This window comes from Myxocyprinus asiaticus, chromosome 42, assembly GCF_019703515.2.
Source record: "Myxocyprinus asiaticus isolate MX2 ecotype Aquarium Trade chromosome 42, UBuf_Myxa_2, whole genome shotgun sequence".
NCBI lineage: Eukaryota > Metazoa > Chordata > Actinopteri > Cypriniformes > Catostomidae > Myxocyprinus > Myxocyprinus asiaticus.
In genome coordinates, this window is record NC_059385.1 from 13664887 (window position 1) to 13685278 (window position 20392).

General features: G+C 38.0%; 1 protein-coding gene across 9 annotated transcripts in view; it reads right to left on the reverse strand.

Annotated features, from left to right (window-relative positions):
* dlg2 (discs, large homolog 2 (Drosophila)) overlaps positions 1 to 20392 on the reverse strand; it is a 314419-nt gene that overhangs the window by 173427 nt on the left and 120600 nt on the right. For all 9 annotated transcript variants that reach the window (XM_051683676.1, XM_051683671.1, XM_051683675.1 and 6 more), the window contains 3 exons: positions 8614 to 8697; positions 6713 to 6874; positions 4277 to 4336 (listed from right to left, as the gene is read on the reverse strand). In XM_051683676.1, coding sequence (XP_051539636.1) covers positions 4277 to 4336; positions 6713 to 6874; positions 8614 to 8697 — 306 coding nt within the window. The remainder of the gene's footprint in view (positions 1 to 4276; positions 4337 to 6712; positions 6875 to 8613; positions 8698 to 20392) is intronic.

The following is a 20392-nucleotide window of genomic DNA, read 5'->3' on the forward strand; positions in this document are numbered from 1 at the left end:
AATAATTGGCGACATTCACTTTCATTGTAAGTGCCTCACTGTAACCTTCATTTTTGCTTTTTTTTTTAATGAAAAGGAGGGACGAGTCGAAATAAATTTTTTATGGTATTTAGTGTTTTGCCACAAATGCTGTCGATTGAGCTTAAATTGTATTTAACCCGGAATATTCCTATAATAGAGAAATTTCTGGTGTAGAACAACACTAGCCATGATCCTGAAGGGAAACGATCCACCATCAAAAAATTGCGGCAAACAAATTGCACCAAAAAAGCTCTGCAATGACCGGCCACTTCCATGACACACTGTAAAGGACGTAATCGATTGGGTCTCCCTACACTCTCAAACTATCTGAACATTTTGAATATAATCAGAACATACTTTAAAGCAATAGTTTTATTTTTTTCCATCGCTTTTAAATTGATTGCGTCATTTGTAATACTTCCTCATAGTTCATTTCCTCATGAAAGACTTCAAGTACACAGCCTTTCACCTTTGTCTTTTTGTCTGGTTTTCAGATACTTTTATGCATCAAATCAAAGTTTGAAATGCATTGATTGACCTCAGAGCTGGCTGGTTTGGTTAATGATTTAGAACTCTTTTAGTAAGGATTTTATGAAATCCCTATGAAAAAAATGAATGGAAAATATCATTTCTGAACTGAAATGGCAAAAAATTAAAAATAAAAATGGGTGGACACTGTTGCGCTCTATTGGCTATTGAAAAAGGGAAATATCCCGAACAAAGTATAAGTATCAGCAATTGCAATAGTGATGTTTGCCTTAGCAAGCACCACTAAAACCAATTTAGGATTTTATTTCCTGTTGACAACTTGTATAAATGATATGAATATAACAGTAATAAATCTGTGATTAATTTATGTATTTAGGTCTTTCTGCACCACTCCTTTCCTTTTTCTTTTTTCTTTTTTTTGTTTTCTTCCCGTTCCTCCTCCCCTCCTCTTTTCTTTCTTTTTCAAGGTAATTTTCTGATCTCTAATTCCACCCAAGGCTTGTCTCCCAGGCAATCAGCCCCAGTCCTTCACTCTGACCTGGGCAAAGAAAGAGCCCTGACTCTGAAGTAATCATTTCTCCAGGGAGCACAGATAACCAAACAATCACCATTAACCCTCAGCCTTTGCTGTCTCCCCCTCCTTTTCTGAGATGTGCTCTCTCAGGATGAAAAGAGCTCTCCAATCACACTGATTCTGCTAATAAATATCATGCGTCCCCCATGCTGAGCTGTGCTCATTAAAACCACAGATGTTTGCTTGCAGACTCCACTGGTGGACGGCTAATATCTGAAATAAAATGTACGTGTCCTTTCTCAGCTGTTACGAAACTCAATAATGCAGTCTGAGGATCAATATCATGCCATCCGACTGTCAAACCTCTGAGTCGGTCTTCTGCAGCCGTACAATTAGTGAATTGTGTGAAAACAGCTTTTCAGTAGGAGGCGCCAAGGCCAAAGACAGACGACAGGTGTACAAGCTGATTCACAATGCTTAGCCCTGCAGTGACTCAACGAGAGAATAATGGAGCCACATTTCTCACTCACCTCTTGGCATAAAAGACTAACACTCACTCTCCCGAGCCATGAGGGGATGGCAAGGCTGGAAATTACACACAGGGAAAGTCAATAGTGATTTAATAAAATTGGCTGTTAAATAAAGTGCATCAAGACTGAGAACTCCTGCTAGTCTTGCATAGTCAGGCTTTTGGTGCAATACATGCACCAAAATGTGCATTTTTGTTGTTCTGAAGATTAACTTATATTTCAGTCAGTCCAGAGATGTGACAGATCTACATGTAGAAGCTGTCAGCTGTTTTTTAGTAGAGCGCCCCTGGCATGAGCGGGGAGACTTGGAAAGGAGGGCTGTCATGGTGAAGATCTACTGAGGCTGCAGTATAAGCACAACTGATAGACTGAAGAGGAGGAGAGGATCGGTGAAGTGTGTTTAAGTGTGTGCATGTTTACTTGTGTGTGGGTGCATTTAAGAGGACCTGGAAGGCCTGATGTGTGACATAAACTTTACCTGTCATAGAGACTGTGTACTGCAACTGAATGCTAATGCGAGACCCAGTGGATCTTTAAGAAACACTGCACATATGCACAAGTACACACATACAGTGTATGTTTACCTTATGCACTGCAAAAAATTAAATACTTTTCTTAATCAGCAATTTTGTCTTTTTTTCCAGTAAAAATGTTCCTAACCACAAAAAAAAAAATTTGCCCCTCCTTTTCTTTAAAAAAGCAACAATCGATGTGACAGTGAGGCACTTACAATGGAAGTGAATGTGGCTGATTTATGTATGAAAAGTATAGCCACAAGACGTAAACAACATGCATGTAAACATGATTTTAGTCTGATAAAATCACTTACTAACCTTTTCTGTGTAAAGTTATAGCCAATTTTATTACTTTGTTGCCATGACAATGTTCTTTTTTTCTTTTCTTTTTTGGAAGAAAAGGACAGACCATACAAAACGTATTTTTTGTGGTAATCAATATTACGCCATAAATGCTGTCAATTGAACTTTACTTGTATCGAACCTGGAATATTCCTTTAAGTTTATTCTTCTTGGCCCATTGGCAACTAGTCTTTTCTTATTTCAAGCATAAACCTCACTAGATTTTATTAGATTTCTCTGAAAGTAAGACTTCATATCTTATGTTAGTTTGCTTCCCAAGTAAATGTGCCTTGTTTTAAGGATGTTTAGAAAATTCTACTGGAAAACAAGACCAAAAATTGATTAAGAAATCATGTTTTCTTTGTTTGTTTGTTGTTGTTTTTTTTGCAGTGTAACTGTCCAAATTAGGTCATAACAAAGAAGCCATTGCTAACTTTTTAATAGATATCTTTGTATAATATACATTACATAATATATATATATAATGTATATTATTTTAAATATAGTTCACCCAAAAATTTAAATACTTCCCCCCATTTACGCACTCTCATGCCATTCCAGATGTGTATGACTTGTTTTCTTCAGCAGAACACACATTTTTTGAAGAATATCTCAGTTATGAAGGTCCATTCAATGCGAGTGAATGTTGGCCAGAACTTTGAAGCTCCAAAAAGCACATAAAGGCAGCATAAAAGTAATCCATATGACTCCAGTGGTATATTCTACATCTTCAGAAGTCATATGATAGGTGTGGGTGAGAAACAGATCAACATTTATGTCCTTTTTAACTATAAATCTCCATGCCTAACCAGTAGGTGGCAATCTGCAAAAAGAATGTGAATCGACAAAAAACAAAAGAAGAAGAATGCGAAAATGAAAGTAAAAGTTGAGATTTATAGTAAAAAAAGTATTTAAAGTATATACATTTATTAAGTATATAAATACTGACCTGTTTCTCACCCACACCTATCATATCGCTTCTAAAAACATGGATATAACCACTGGAGTCTCTAGATTACTTTTATGCTAACTTTATAAGCTTTTTGGCGCTTCAAAGTTTTGGTCACCATTTACTTTCATTGCATGGACCTCCAGAGCTGAGATATTCTTCAATAAAATCTTTGTTTGTGTTCTGCAGAAGAAAGAAAGTCATACACATCTGGGATGGCATGAGGGTGAGTAAATGATGAGAGAATTTTCATTTTTGGGTGAACTATTCCTTTAAAGTATATACTGTATATATATATATATATATATATATATATATATATATATATATATATAATGAATAAAATAAATTTTATATATATTAAAATATAGATCTCTTTTATTACTTTATTTTATACTATAATATTTTAAAACTTTATTTTAATATTACGCTGTATATCTTTCTCTTCAGAAGACATCATCGGATGTTCCCAAATGGACTTCTAGGACCAATTTTGCCCCCAAATAAAAACAAAAGTAAAATGAAGAAAACCCCCCACACACATAGAGACAAACACACTATGAACCTCAAATGAAATAAACAGATCAAAATATCAGCAGCAACATATTCACCCAAAAACAAACATCAATGGTAAAATAATCAAAAGGAAGAACACAAATTGATTATATTTGCGTGAACCATCTTTTGAAAATAAATGTGATTTCACTTCACAAATGGCTTTCTTCAAAGGGAAGATCCAGCAGTCTGTAATAACAGAGTCTCTGAAGAATTTCATGCAGAAATCACAACAGTGTCTGAACATTGGCACAAACACGGCGTGCAATGTTCCTCAGTACAGATTAACCACCACAACAACAATGACAACACCAAAACAAAGGGGGAAATTATACATTCAAAATAAAAGTTACAAACTTGCCAGGTAGTTTGCAGCGGTCACCCCCGGGTATGTTAGATCAAACCGGGTAACCAGCGCAGGCTGTAGATGAGAAAATACACAACAGCGTGACCAGAAAGTCGGCTACACTTGGGAGGGAGAAGAGAGACAGGGTGAGAGAGGAGGATGAAGAGCCATGGAAGAAAGAGAGAAGGAAAGAAAGAGACATGGCTGGATGAGTATGCAGGTATGGGGCTTTTATTTTAAGGTTATTTTGTCTTTAACCCTCTATGGCAATCGTCCGACCTTCCCGTTCACATTTTAAAAAGCTAAACTACTTTTAACACACCTTGACAATAAGACGCTAATTTGGTGAGATGGTGGAAAAAATGAAGACATTCTCCTGATGCATATGAACCTTGATTAACAATCGGTGCAGACAGAATGTAAGAATGTGGCCTGTATGGCCCCTGACAGTGTTTTCACTTGTTGCATTGTAAAAAATCATCAGTATTTTTGTCTTGTTTTTCAGTAAAAACCCTAACCCTAAACAAGTCATATTACCTTAATTTTGCTTCTCATATAAATGTAACTTGTTTAAAGGATACTTAAGTATCTTTACAGGAAAACAAGACAAAAATACTTTAAAAAATATAGATTTTGCAGTGTGCTAAAATGACAAGAAAGCACACCTGACTATGTGGAACGGGAAGTAAGAGGAACAGATTAGTGCTCTGATTGACTGACTGAATTTTTAGGCAACACTTTTACAAGATGATTTCTTTAGTCCTACAGCAGGGGCGGACTGGCCATCGGGAGAACCGGGACTTTTCCCGATGGGCCGGCCTCGAAACGTGATAAGCTGAAATGGGCTGCCGCATTATGCAGAACGGGCCACAAAACGTTGCCATGATATGCCGAAGGGGGAAGCGATATACAGAAAAGGACAGCGACAACCCCCACCCCCCCACCCCCACCCCCACACACACACACACAGCTCCCCAACAACTTTTAGCCCACTTTCTATGTAAAATTTTTCCCGATTTTTCTTCCTAGTCCGCCCCTGTCCTACAGTCAAATTAAACGTTCGCTCAAAGAATTTTGCTCAAAGTTCTGCTTTCAGAACTCACGTCTCTAGGAAAAAAAGTTTGTTTCTGAACAGTTATGCGACTATGAGAAATGCCTTTTGGCAAAACAGAAAGATTTAGGTCTTAAAAAGCTGTCTGCCCAAGAGATGAAAGTCGAAAATACTGATTAGCGAACACTTCAGACAGTTCTATATAGTCTGGAATAAAACAGATACACTTCCTTTAGATCAAATAAAAGCACCAGGCTTTTGAAACATCTGCAGACAATCAGATGAGGCGTAGGCTGTTATTGTGTCTCGGGTGGAAGCGTGACTCCAGCAGAAACATATCTGATCATAAAAAATAGCTATCAATTCTGGAAGAATAAAAAAGTTCTCTATTTTCTATAATGAAATGTGAAGTGTTTGAAACCTTGATTTCTGAGATTTATTTCCTAAATATAATATGTTTTACATATCATTTTATGGATGATTTTATGTGGTTGACTACATTGTTAAACTAACAAAGTAATTCAGTTAATACAGTTACTTTAATATCATCAGAGCATTTAACCCACATTCTCAGATTTAGCCTGCTTTAAACGAAACAAATGAGCTCCATCTAGTGTTGGAAAGCCACATTACAACATCATCTCTGATAAAACCATCTTGCGTCTCTGCACAATGATACTTTATTGGTGCGCAATAGTACTTCAACTCTATACTGAATCTAATCAAATGAAGCCAAATAGTTTTTCCAAAGACATTAGTTTTCACAGAAGGACATATTAATACATATGATTAGGTGTATAAACATCATCTGAGCATGGGAGATGTACTAGATCTGGTGATTGTCTAAATGCAAAGAGAGATAAGGGCCAGATAAGGGTTTAAAAAATTATTTTAGACCTGTTTACAACGTTTTGAAAGCAATGATACACTGCAATGAGATGTTATTGGAGTCCATGTCAAAAAGCTAAAAATACAATGATTTATGGTTGGGTTTTGCATGTTAAATTCATGTTATAAAGTTTTAACCTATATATTGTATGATGAATGAGCATTTATTAAGTCACACACTGTGACTAGATAATAATGTGACCAGGGCTGTGAGAAGTCTTCATCACAGCCTAGAACTACAGTTATAATGAACACTAACCCAGCACCTACTCTAATGCTCTCTAATACTATTTGCCTCATAACTCTTTCAAAACATGATTCTCTTTAGATCTTTTTAAACGAATTAGAGTGAATGAGGAAATGAGAACTTGAAATGGAAAAACAGACACTCATAATTGGGCAACCAAACAAAGACACAGACAGACGGCAGGAGAGAGGAGGAGAGATAAATATGTAGTGGGCCACCGGGTTGGCATGGCATTCATTAGAGGATCCCAGAAAGGGCGACTTACCTTAAGCGGTGAAATGTGAGAGTGGGAAACATAGCCGTGAACATTCTCAATCTCTGAGAGGTTCTTCTCTGACACGTGTACCAGCTCCGGAGCCCGAACCTCATTGGTAAGACGTGGGAAACCATGTTCGGGAGGAGGGGAATCGTCATCCTGATACCGGTACTATATTCAGAAAAGGAGGAGGAAGAGAAGAGGAAAAGGAGAGTAAAGCTGAGAAAAGTAAATGAGAAAGAGGCAAAGAGAAACCCCACAATCCATTGCTGTGCACGATGCCAAAATGTGGAACAACCCCAGATGAAAAGACCAGCTTAGACCAGTGTAAAAATGCTGATCCAAGCTGGTTAGTTCTGGTTTGATGCTGGTCTAGTTGGTGGACCAGTATAGCCAACACAAAATGTTGCCCAACCAGCCATGGTTTTCCTGATTAAGTTTGATGACCAAAGGAGTCTTGCTAGTAAAGCTAGGAATATTCTGGGTTCAATTCAAGCATAATGCCACAAATGCTGTCTATGAAGCCTTACTTCAAATTAATCCGGAACGTTCCTTAAAGAGTTAGTTCACCCAAAAATGAAAAGTTTCTCATCATTTACTCACCCTCATGCCATCCAAGATGTGTATGACTTTCTTTCATCTGCTGAACACAAAAAAAGAAATTGAAGAATTCTAAATGAAGAATTTCTTAGATCCGTAGATCCATACAATGTAAGTGAAAGGGAGGAAACATTTTGAAGCTCCAAAATCCACATAAGGGCAACATAAAAGTACTTCAGATGACTCTGGTAGTTAAATCCATATCATCAGAAGAGATATGATAGGTGTGGGTGGGACACAGATCAGTATTGAAGTCTTTTTTTTTTACTATAAATTCTCCTCCCTGCTCAGTCAATCTCCACTTCACTTTCACTTTCCCATTCTTCTTCTTCTGTTTTTGATGATTCACATTGTTCATGCATATCTCCCCTTACTGGGCAGAGAGGATAATTTATGATAAAAAATTACTTAACAATTTATCTGTTTCTCACCCACACCTATCATATCATGTCTGAAGATATGGATTCAAGTTATATAGATTACTTTTATGCTCCCTTTGTGTCGATTTTGGAGCTTCAAAGTTTTGGTCACTATTCACTTGCATTGTATGGACCTACAGAGCTAAAATATTTTTCTAAAAATCGTAATTTCTGTTCTGTAGAAGAAAGAAAGTCATACACATCTGGGATTCCATGAGGGTAAGTAAATCATGAGGGAATTTTCATTTTTGGGTGAACTATCCCTTTATGGAAGCTTGATAAGAGTACCACTTTACCAGCATCCAACTCTGGGGACCAGCATTCAAAACAAAAATTTGCTGGTGATAAGTCTTGCTGGTATTTTGCTTTGACTTTCAGTCTATGAGATTGTGCATTGTGAGATGAACAAGCCGATGACAGCAAACTTCCATAATTCCTTATTTAGTGCAGAGAATGTAACTGAGAATGGTTGAAAGCATGATGAAGGATGCATAATGGAGATATTAAGAGATATTTCTGTTTTCTCTGAGTGGCTAGTGACATCTCTGAGCAGATTGACCCCCTCCCCCCAAACCTCATGCATATGCAATAACAACATAAATCAAAGCGCTGATGCTGCCATGCTTTGGTCTAGAGAAAGCTTCTTTTAAAGAGTTTGCTTTTAAATGCAACAAACGCTTGGCAGGGACAGCATGTCCACCTCAGGTCTCTGTGCATGCATGTGATCTGTGCATGACTAATTAAACGCTTCATGGTCATATGTTACAGCTGAGCATGTGATGGGTCTGAACACAACAATGAAAAATGCATAAAATGCAGCATGGTGCGATGCATCACAGTGGATGTAAAGAGAGGATTTGGTACGGCAGGGCCCCTGTCTTTTTGTCTCACCCAGGGGGAGCTCATCAGGGCTGGGTTCATACATGCTGGAGAGTGGCTTTGCTGCTGGGGGCCCTGTACTGCCGGAGGCCTGTTCTGCGAACACACACATATAGGAGTCCAACTGTGACCAACCAATCCCAGTCATTTAAGCTGAATAATTAAAATTGTATACAAGCCATTTACCAGCTACACACTGATTCATGTCAAGGGAAGATGCATACATATACTGTATGACCAACAAAAAAAGCACAAGACGTACAAACATACACATAAACACAGAGACTGGTTGAAAGAGAACAATCTTGTTCTCAGATTTAATTTGGAGGCATCAGCCATCACCCTGGTTTGAAATGGCAAATGGGAGACTGACCAAGCTTCAAAATTCTATTTTTTTTCATCTAAATATTCTAAAAAAAACTAAAAAAAAAACTAAAAAAAAACAGTCAGGCGCCACAATAATTCGAATGGAATAAAGTTCATCCTGGCAAAGTGATGTAAAAAAAAAAAGAAACTTGGCTTGCTTAACCCTTACAGTGTGACAGCTCTGTAAAAACAGCAAGCTTGTTGATGAGATGAAATAAAAGATTAAACGGAAACCAATTAGCTGAGCAGCTGTACAGAATTGAAGTTAGTGATTCTGTCTCTCTTATGCCTAAATCTCAGCATGTCAGGCATACTGTACATCATTACACCATGAAATTAAGACACCTTCTCCATGTGGAACGTAATCATATTTCAGGAGCTCAGACTTCGTGAGCCCACACGCAAAGAACATCAAGGCTTTAATTCTCTCTCTAAAGATATGAGTCCCCACACAGCACAGATTAATTATCCTACACCTGACTAACATTATGCTCTGATGTGGAACCACTCTCTAATACTGCCTTGAGTTAATTCACCTTATCTTAAAGGAATAGTTCACCAAAATAAGAAGATTTGGCCATTATTTACATATGGTAAAAAAAGGGAGAAATTATGATGGATCTTTATGCAGGTCTTTTCCATTTCACAATTAAGATCCCCAGCTGCCCAAGCACCAAAAAGAACATAAAAACAACATAAAAAGCAGCATAACAATAGTCCATATGACTCGTATGCTAGTCTGTATTACAGAAAACATTTTCTGAAGTCAGACAATTTTGCGCTTGAGTCACATGGAATATATTTATGGTTGTTTTTTGGCCCTGTTTTTGGTCCTTGTATGGAGCTTGACAACCAAGATAACTTGTAACTGTTGAGCTGCTTGAAGATTCTTCAATTGAAGAATTTTCCACTGAATAATTTGCAGCATACAGAACAGCATGTGGGTGAGTACAGAAATGCTGTGTTCACGTCGAGTTGGAATCTCTGTAATTACGAGGTGGCAACTCGCAGATTCTACTCGGAGCTGTCCACATCCAGGGACCTCGGAAGTTATTTGTTTCTATGACAACACTCACTATGCCAAAACAGCTTTGTTGTTGATAACAGCAAAATGTTCATCATTACATTCATTAATTAATTAATTCACCTCTATTTGTTGTTACAAAATGTTTAAGAACGCAGAAAATTCCCCAGGTAATGAGAGCAACATAAAATGGCATATCAACTTTCTTTATCAAATAACTTTAACTGTTGAGGCCGCTGCCATATTTGCATGACGTCAAGACTGTCAAGCCAGAGCTTTCATAGAATTCCGAGTTTACAACTTAAAATTTTAGCCCAAAGTGCTCATGTTCTTCAAAAACATGAGCACTTTTTATAAGTTGGAATCTCGTAATCAAGGTAATTCCGACATGACGTGAACACACCATGAATAATGACAGAATTGTATTTTCTGTCTGGAGTATTCCATTCAATCCTAAAGAAAAGAGCAGTTCTAGAATCTTGGGTTGGTTGTGGGCAGTCAAGAGAGGACAGCCTACTGATGAAGGCTCTATGAGAGTTCAAAGGTATTCTAAGGAAACAGGAGTAAGATATCCAACTCTAAGCATGTTGTCCATGTGAGTTTGGGTTTCTGAGCTGTGGACTGCCATGTGGACAGCTGACTGTCTTGTTGCTGACATATGTCTGACAGTTTATTTGAGGGAAGAGGTCCCAAGAGATTTCAAACCACAGAATGAAAGTTGATCTGAGAATACACACACACCACAATCACACTATTATCTGCTATGATTCCAATAAAAGAAATTCAGGCAATACAGCTCTGTTCCCATTCTAATCTAAACTTTGTTTTAGACCATTACAGCATAGAGGTGTCCTCTGTTCCAAAACCTAGTGAGCTGCCCACCTCCGCCATATTTTTATGCATCATAGATGCACTTTAAACACATAGTCTGTTTCCAAACAGAAGGCTTGCAACATACTTGAGAGCATCCCATATCAGTTAGAAAATAATATATTATTTAGTAAGACTGAATCAACTTAAGGGATGACTAAAGGGAGAGTTCACTCAAAAATGAAAATTCTGTCATAATTTACCCATATGCCTTTCTTGGAACAAAAGTGAGTGTGAGTAAATGTAGACATAACTTTCATTTTTGACTGAAATATCATTTTAATAAGGTTACACCAATGAAAGTACATTTTAAGGGTTAGATGAAGTCCCTATGTTGTGGACTAGTTGTCAGCTTTATTATTTAGCTACTGAGTTTAAGGACACTCAGTCACTCCCTATGTTCATTGCCATAGAATTAAAATCCGCACACATGAGCAGTGTATTGAACTGCTTTTATTGTATGGGAAGGCAGAGATAAATGCAGTAAATGTAGAGTAATAACTGGTGGGTGAGAAAAAGGTTCTCCCCAGGGTTTCCACACAGCAGCAGGTCGTGAAAATGTCTCACCTTGATTTAAAAGCTGCTATTGTCTCCCTCTCTCGAATGCCGTAACCATCTCTTTTGTCCCTGACTTTTTCTTTCTGCACTGTTATTACCTGTAATTACCCAGCTCAGACTAATAGCAGGTCTCATACTCCATGACTGAGAATGGTGGGGAAATATCCTCCGTATAAAATGCACACTCACATCATCACTCTCGAAACATCAGCCACACTGCAAATCAGAGGGGCTCCCCAGCAAACCAAGAAAACGGGCCAAGACGGATGCGTTTTTTGTCTCCGTTTACATTGTTTTCAATTGTTTTTTAATGTAAACATGCACTAGACTAGTCTTTGACAGTTGTGGTGCATCTTGAGTTATTTAGAAACTGTGTCAAAAGAACTTCAACTGTTAAAAACCCATCTTGAGACACCTGTATTCTGTTCTATTTGTTGCGCTTTTCTTAGTGCAAGCACGTTTTTGGTGTAAACGGCCCAAAAGACTGTTTCTAGAATCTTTACACTCTGTCATGGCAATCAGTGTGCATCTTGTTTTCTGTGCACTCTGCATGAGAATCAACAATCAACATTCAAGCAACAAAAGCAGAAAGAAACTGAAAGCTTAGACCAGCACTAACCAACATAGACTAACACAAAAATCATGTAGGTCTATGCAGGTATTTCTAGCAGGTTATTTTTAAACTTATTTGTGCAAACTTCCACCTCATGTACATTAATTCTAAGACGCTTCTAAAAGCTTTCCACTGGATTATCTTCCAAGGAAGGTTAAAGTGGGTGTTTGAGCGTTAGTAATCGTGGGTGGTTTTAACAGGATTTTTTCCAGCGTTCAATCTCTTTTTCCTTTCGTTGCTTCCTTTTCCCCACCCCAGACCTCTGTGGACATCCATCATGCTGTTTGAAGATTACAGACAAATCTGCAGCAATGTTTCTTAAAGAAAACTTGAAGAGTATTTGTCAGCCACAGCTAATCTGCTTGTTGTTGCAGACACAACAAGGAAGTAAGGAGGAAGTAATGAACAAATCTTAAAACAAAAAGATACAAATACAAGTCAGTGGATACACAAAAGTGTTAGTGGGCTGCAGAGACAGTGATGGGTGACAGTGACTAAATTAAAGTAAAAAGAAGAGAAAAGGAGAGAGAAAGAGAAGGGAATGGTATTGCAGCAAGACACAATACCCTGATCATGAAATAGAGTTGTGCTAGAAACCTCAGGTTGTAATGACAGCGAAGAAAGCCAAATTGTGTATACATGTACAGGGCCACTGCAGCAGCAATGAATGAGTTACAGTTCATTAAAAGAATATTCCGGGTTCAATACAAGTTAAGCTCAATCGACAGTATTTGTGACAATATTAATTACCTCACACACAAAAAATATTTTTACTCGTCCCTCCTTTTCTTTAAAAAACATCTAGGAGTCACGTGGGACCGACTAGGAAGATGGACGCCTAAAGACAAGTTCCGTCAAAAGCTCACCTAATTCGCTCAAAATCCAATTCCAATTCCAACGATACATTATAAAGTCTGTAACAACAAAGGGGCAACCTTCATACACTTAGTCGTTACTGTTTGTTTTCAGGCTAGTGATGTCTGCGGCAAATAATCCTAAAACAAAAGCGGTTAAGGCTAGCGGGAGCTATGCTAACATAGCGGGCAGCACACAAACTAAACTGACGACTCTCGCAACCTCCACAGTAACTGAGGCAGCAGAAACTAAAGATACAAGCATGCTGGTGTCTATACAACAGTCTCTGGAGAAAGCGATAGAAAAAATGGGTCAAGCTAGTAAAATGCTGATGACACTCCAGGCCGAGATAAGTGAGATCAAGGACACTAATGCGGGGTTACGAATGGATGTGGACCGAATAATTTCCTGAATTGACGAGGCAGAAAATAGAATCTCACAGCTAGAAGATGAGAATCACCAGCTGCGCACAACAAGTGAAAATCTATTTGTAAAGCGATGCATGAGGCTATTGTGGATGCAGCTAATAGAAACAGACATAAAAATTTTAGACTCTTTGGGCTAAAAGAAGGGATAGAAGGTAATAATCCCACAGAGTTTTCTGTTTGATGTGAAATACGGACCCAGAGGAATGAAGGTTGATTTACATTTTGGTTGATCATATGTATATCAAACAATGGGGGCTGTCATGAGGGAGGTGTCTATGTCACTGTAAATAGTAGAGATTAAGTGTCTTATCTAATACGAAGAGAGTTTGCAAATAAGGAAGTGATTTACACAAAAGATTTTATGTTTTACAATTCGAAGTAACTGAAGGGTTAGTTTCCTTTTGAGTAAATAAGGATGCTTAGTACACCATATAAGTGATCTGAGGTGGTGAGTGATGGGTGGAGCTTTGGGCGACCATCTGAAACACCTCATGGACCAGTTGCGTGAGGGCCCTCATATGGAGGAGGGGTGGGTTCAGCAGGTCTTAATAGGAAAGACCTTTTTTTGTTGTTGTTTTTTTTTTATTTGTGTGTTTTATATATGATGTTCATATTTCGTAGTAGTTTGCTACTTGAGTTCAGGTTTCAGTATTGCCAGACTGTAGTCTTTCATTATTGTTTATTATCTGAGGCTTGTACTATACATTTGCAGGACCTTTTTCTATATATAGCTGAGAAATGTCAAACATGATAAGATTTATCTCTTGGAATATAAATGGATCACAAAACCCGTTGAAAAGGAAGAAGTGCTTATCATATCTAAAATCCCATCAAGTAGACATAGCTTTTATACAAGAAACCCACTTAGTTGTTCGAAGTTGTTAAACTTAAAAGGGGCTAGGTGGGTCAAATATATTATAGTTTTTACATGAGTAAAAAATGTGGAGTTGTGATTTTGGTTAATAAGAAATTTAATTTTACTAAAATCAAAGAGAGGAAGGACTCAGAGGTGATGATTATATGTCTGGAGGCAAAGGTTAACGGGTTACATCTTAATTTATGCTGTATCTATGCCCTTATGAGGAAAATTTTCTTTTTTTTTAACACTCTGAACAAAATTCTGGGTGAGATGAATGGGAGTGGTACCGTTCTGGCAGTTTCAATCAAACAGTAGATGGGGTTCTAGATAAATTACATTTCACAATAAATAACCCTAAAGATAGAATGGCTATACATTCATTAATAAAATATTTGGGTTTGATAGATATATGGAGGGTGGTGAATCCCACCAAAAGAGAATATACTTTTTACTCGCATGAACATAGAACACACTCAAGGATAGATTATTTCCAAGGTATCTAACAGATATGATTGTGGACTGTTTAATTGGTCCAATATCGCTGTCGGATCATGCTTCTGTCCAGTTAGGACTATTAACGAATACAAATAATTTCCAATCTAACAGATGGCGTTTGAATGCTTCTCTCCTCCAAAATTCGACTTTTTTGAGGACGATATTAAATATTTTTTTCAAACAAATATCGGATTGGTGGACAGATTGAGTATGGTATGGGAAGCCTCTAAGGCTTATGTCAGGGGGAAGGTCATAGCATGGTCAAGCAAAAAGAAAAAAGAAGATTGGGAGAGGGTTAAACTATTGGAATCTCAAATTAAGGAGTTAGAGAGGATCCTGTCAGGTTCTTACTAAGATTTGTGCTAGGAGTTTAGAAAAGATTTTGCCCACTCTGATTCATCCTGATCAGGTGGGGTTTGTAAAGAATAGATCGTGCTACGATAAAATACGGCATTTGTTACATCTTATGTGGATTAATCATAAAGAAGATTTGCCTGTTGCTGCCTTCTCCCTGGACATGGAGAAGGCATTTGATAGGGTCGAGTGGGGATATTTAAGATATGCCCTGAAGAAATTCGGATTTGGGTAGGGTTTTATTAGATGGGTGGATAAAATATATGCAAACCATAGGGTGGCAGTAGTTACAAATGGGTTAATATCACCTTTTTTAAGCTGTCTAGAGGAATGAAATAGGGGGACCCTCTCAGTCCACTTCTTTTAACTATCTTCTTGGAACCTTTGGCCATGGCTATAAGAATGGATACAGAAATAAAAGGAATTACTGTGGGTGGGGTGGAACACAAGCTGTTTCTATATGCGGACAACATTTTAATACTGGCAACAGAGGCTGCTATGTCGGTTCCTCATATAATGACTACGATTGAGGCCTTTTCTGAGTTATCGGGTAACAAAATAAATTGGCAAAAATCAGAAGTGATGTCAGTGTCAAACGTCTGCTCCTACTCACTGCTTACAACATTTAAGCTGAGATGGATTCTGGTAGGAATGAGGTACCTTGGAATACGGCTCTGCCCTAATCTAAAAAATATCATGGATAATAATTTGGCACCCTTACTACAGAAATTTATAGTTTTCAATTTGTCGCTATGGGGTAAGATAAACACTAATAAGATGATGATTGCCCCCAAATTTAATTATTTATCTATGATGATTCCAGTGACAATTTAAAAAAATATATATTCCAGCAATGTAATCTCATTGTTAAAGACTTCTTGTGGGACGGGAGAAAACCTTGAATTAATTTAGTAAAATGACAGACAGTGGGGGAGAGGGGAGGCTTGGCTCTCCCTAATTTAGAAATATATAATATGGCTTTTGGGATGTCTAAAATATCTCAACTCTGGTCAGATGAGGAATCTGAAATAGGCTGGATTAATATAGAGCATTCATTAGCAGCCCCATTTAACCACTTTAATCGCAACAGTTGCATGATGAAAGGAGAAATCCAATTTTACAACACTCACATTGGGTTTGGGGAAGGGTGCATAAATTATTTGGTATGTCCCAATATAAGCAGAAATACTCTTTGTTGTGGAATAATCCCTACATTAATACTGGGAAAAAATCTGTATTTTGGGACAGTTGGATTAGGAGTGGGATACGAACTTTGGGGGATTTGTATAATGGTAATATATTTAAATCCCTCCAGGACCTAAAAAATGAGTATGGTCTGTCAGAAAAAGAAGATTTTTGGAAATACTTACAGCTGAAGAGCAGCATTGGTGTGGTAGTAAAAGATAAGGGAGAGAGTAAAAACTCTATTGAGGAATATTGTTCTGGTTCAGCAGCAATGCAATCAGCATCAGTCTTCTATAAAATATGTCTACTTAATTTGAATATTGGATGTGAAACCTTCGAATCATATGGCAAAGGGATCTAGGGGAGGATTTTGAAATTGGGGTGTGGAATGAAATTATTTTGAAAGTAGGGTGGGCCACTAGAGATGTCAGAAGTAAATGTATACATTATAAGATTGTACACCGGTTTTATTTTACGCCTAACAGACTTTAAAAAATAGGTATATTACAGAACGATATGTGCTGGAAATGTAATTCAGTAACAGGTATCTTCATGCACGCTATCTGGGACTGCTCATATGTGCATGCTTTCTGGAGAGAAATTGTATATACTCTGGGATAGTGGGTTGGACATATACTCCCAGAATCTCCATGACTATGTCTGCTGGGGGATAAATCGGTGTTAATTTGGCCTGATCCTAGCTGGATGCATTATAGTGACCAGAATTATTCTACGAAAGTGGAAAAGCTCTATTAGAAGAATGGATAAGACACATGGTGGAGGTGGCATGATTTAAGATCTCGATAGCCAAGGTCAAGAACTTCAAAGAAAAATACATGCAAGTGTAGTCCAGTTTCATCACTTTTGTATCAGAATGATATTGAGAACTGCCTTTTGAGTAGTTTCATTTATAGTTACTCTTAAGTTGTTATCTGTGCTGGCATCATTTTTATTTATTTTTTGTCAGCCTGTTGTAGTGGAGATGGTTATATTGTATGTACTCATGCTGGCTGGTTTTTTTTCTTTCATTATTTTGTATTGTTATGTCAACTTGCTGAAAATCAATAAAAATGTAAATGAAAAAAACAAAAAAACAAAACAAAACAAACAAACATAAATCTTTCATGGTAACCTACAGTGAGGGACTTGCAACAGAAGTGAATGGGGCCAATTTTTTTAATGTTTAAAGGCAGAAATGTGAAGCTTACAATTTTATTAAAAGCACTTAAATTGATTCTTCTGTTAAAATTAATGTAATATTTGAGCTGTAAAGTTGTGTAATCATCATTTATGGTTGTTTTAGGGTTTTACTGTTTATGGTGCTATATCATCAAGGCAACAAAGTTGTAATACTGGATATAACTTTACATAGTAATAGTTTGAGCATGCTAGAAGTAATGTGTAATACATACATTGTTTACACTGTGTCTGTACCTTTGAAACAGTGAGTATTTTAACTGTGTTATGACGTGCCTTTATTATTCATTCAAAGTGTTCAACAAAGTTCGCTATAATACTGGATATAAACTTTACACAGAAATAGTTTTTATACACACTAGTAAATCATGATCTCTATCCACACACATTGTGTGACCATCTGTCAGAAATGCCGGTTTTGGTGCTGCTTCTCCTTTAAGACTTAACAATAAACACCCACTGTTATGATTGGCTCTCTGCTCTTAACTGACCAGAGGACCAGAGTCCTTGCCATCTCACTGCTCACCGCTACAGGGCGGGGCTACAGAAGTGATAAGGTAAAGTAGGTGTTGATGTGTTGTTGTGGAGGTGGTCAGATGCAATTGTCTACCACAGTGTGACATCACAATGTGGAGGAAGTAGAGAACAAGTCGTTTTTGGTTTTAACAAATGCTCTTTTTGCAGTGAGGTTTTGAGTTTTTGAGCTCTGAAACTTACAGTATGTTTTTATAGTACAGTGACCTCTAATACGGGCCTGGGTAGCTCAGTGGTAAAAGATGCTGTTCGCTAGTTCGAATCCCAGGGCATGCTGAGTGACTCCAGCCAGGTCTCCTAAGCAACTAAATTGGCCGGGTTGCTAGGGAGAGTAGAGTTACTTGGGGTAACCTCCTCGTGTACATAATGTGGTTTGTTCTCGGTGGGGCGCGTGGTGAGTTGAGCGTGGATGCCGCGGTGGATGACGTGAAGCCTCCACACGCGCTATGTCTCCGTGGCAATGTGCTCAACAAGCCACGTGATAAGATGCGTGGGCTGGCGGTCTCAGACACGGAGGCAGCTGGGATTCGTCCTCCACCACCCGGATTGAGGTGAATCACTACGCGACCACGAGGACTTAAAAGCGTATTGGGAATCGGGCATTCCAAATTGGGTGAAAAAAATTGGGAAAATTGTATTCCTCATGTTATGAGCCCTTTAATGTTTACGGATTGGCCACAACTTCCACTGTAAGTGCCTCATTGTAACGCAGATTTTTGCTTTTTTTAAAGTAGGGACGAGTCTAAATAAATTTTTGTGGTAATCAACATTATGCCATAAATGCTGTTGAATGAGCTTAACTTGTACTGAACCCGGAATATTCCTTCAATGATGCTTTAGTACTATACTGCACTAAGATATAAAAGCTACAGGTCAAAGCTCGACAAATGGACCATTGCTGTTTTGCTGAGGCTTTTCCATTTAACCTAGTTGTGATAGAACTCATGCAGAGCTTACATCTGCAGATCTTTATTTCAGGAGCACGAAAAATGCAAACTGTACATCAAGAGTAGAAATAAATATTTTAAAGGTACCCTTGTACCCAGTTCATGTTCAACAGAGTACAGGGCTGCAAAGGTAGTGCCCATATTCATCCAAAAAAGTGACAAGTGGGACATCCTACTGTTTCATGGCCACAAGATCATGTGTGTTATTTGGGCCACAGCCATTGTCTCTCAACAGGTTTCCCAAACACTTTTACCTCCTCTTACACCCCATACCCATCTACCATTGATTGGTCAAACAGGTAGTCCCGCATCCAAACTCCCAGCATTGGTGTTTCCAGAAGTTGACATGCAATCAAACTGAGCAATGAACTATACATGTTTCAGGAAATCAACCTGCAAATGGCTTACTTATAGTTGTCTCAGCACATTAAACTGGGACATGAGAATGTATTTTATCATAGAAAACATTTCACACAGCACCTTGAACAAAAGCACCTGCCAAATAAACAAAAATTACTGTCTTCATATATGCTTTCATACAAAGCAACTTACAATTAGGTGATTAGTAGAGACAGTCTACCTTAGGTGACCTCATTAATCCCACAGTAGCTGGTCTGTTGGTCACAATATTAACCATCTAGTTAATCTAAGCCTCTATTACACTGGACAGTTGAAAACACATTAGGCTAGCATAACTACTACAGCCTGTGATATGTAGTAAATTTGATGTGTTAAATGTGGTGACAAGCTGTCTCACACCCCTCGCAAGTGCCAAATATGCCAACTTCCAACTGATTTACTTAAATATATCACTTTTAATCTGACATATGTACACGTGACAATGTGATAGAAGGCTGCTAGTGCGGTTTAAAGCAGAAGAGGTTAAAAATCTTAAAAAATGTGCTAATATATTTGTATGAGAAATGATCTGCATGTGTTTGTGTTGCACATTCATGTATTTGTGAAAAGGCAGTGGCTTTTTCCAACATGCTAATGGTTTTTTTTCACGTGCCGCTGTGCTAAAGGCTCCTTCCCCACTTCCCTCACCCTCTATCTCTCTCTCTCAGATGAGAGGAGATGGGAATATGAGGTGGCGTTGCTGAAGGCTCTGTGCTGGATTGTGTGGAATCTCCTCGCGATTGTATGCACTGACCCCTTTTCTGCAGCCTAATAAACCCAGAGCTCATCACTGTCAGCTCCTGGGTTCATTCAGCCTTCAGAAGAAGGAAGGGTTAAGAACAGTTGGCAAGATCCCTCCCACTTCTCCCGTCTCAAGATCTGGTCAAGTAACACACTATAGTCAAACAACAATTTAATTGTGACATTCACATACACGTTTGAAGATAACATATTATTTCTGTGCAACTAGCATCATCAAATGCAATAATAATCAAGTTTTTAGACAGACTGAAGAAAAACTCCCCCTGTCTTCCAGTGGTTGTACAAACAGATAATCCCTCCCCCAAATGTATGCCATTGGTTATGCCAATGTTGCTGTATAGGACT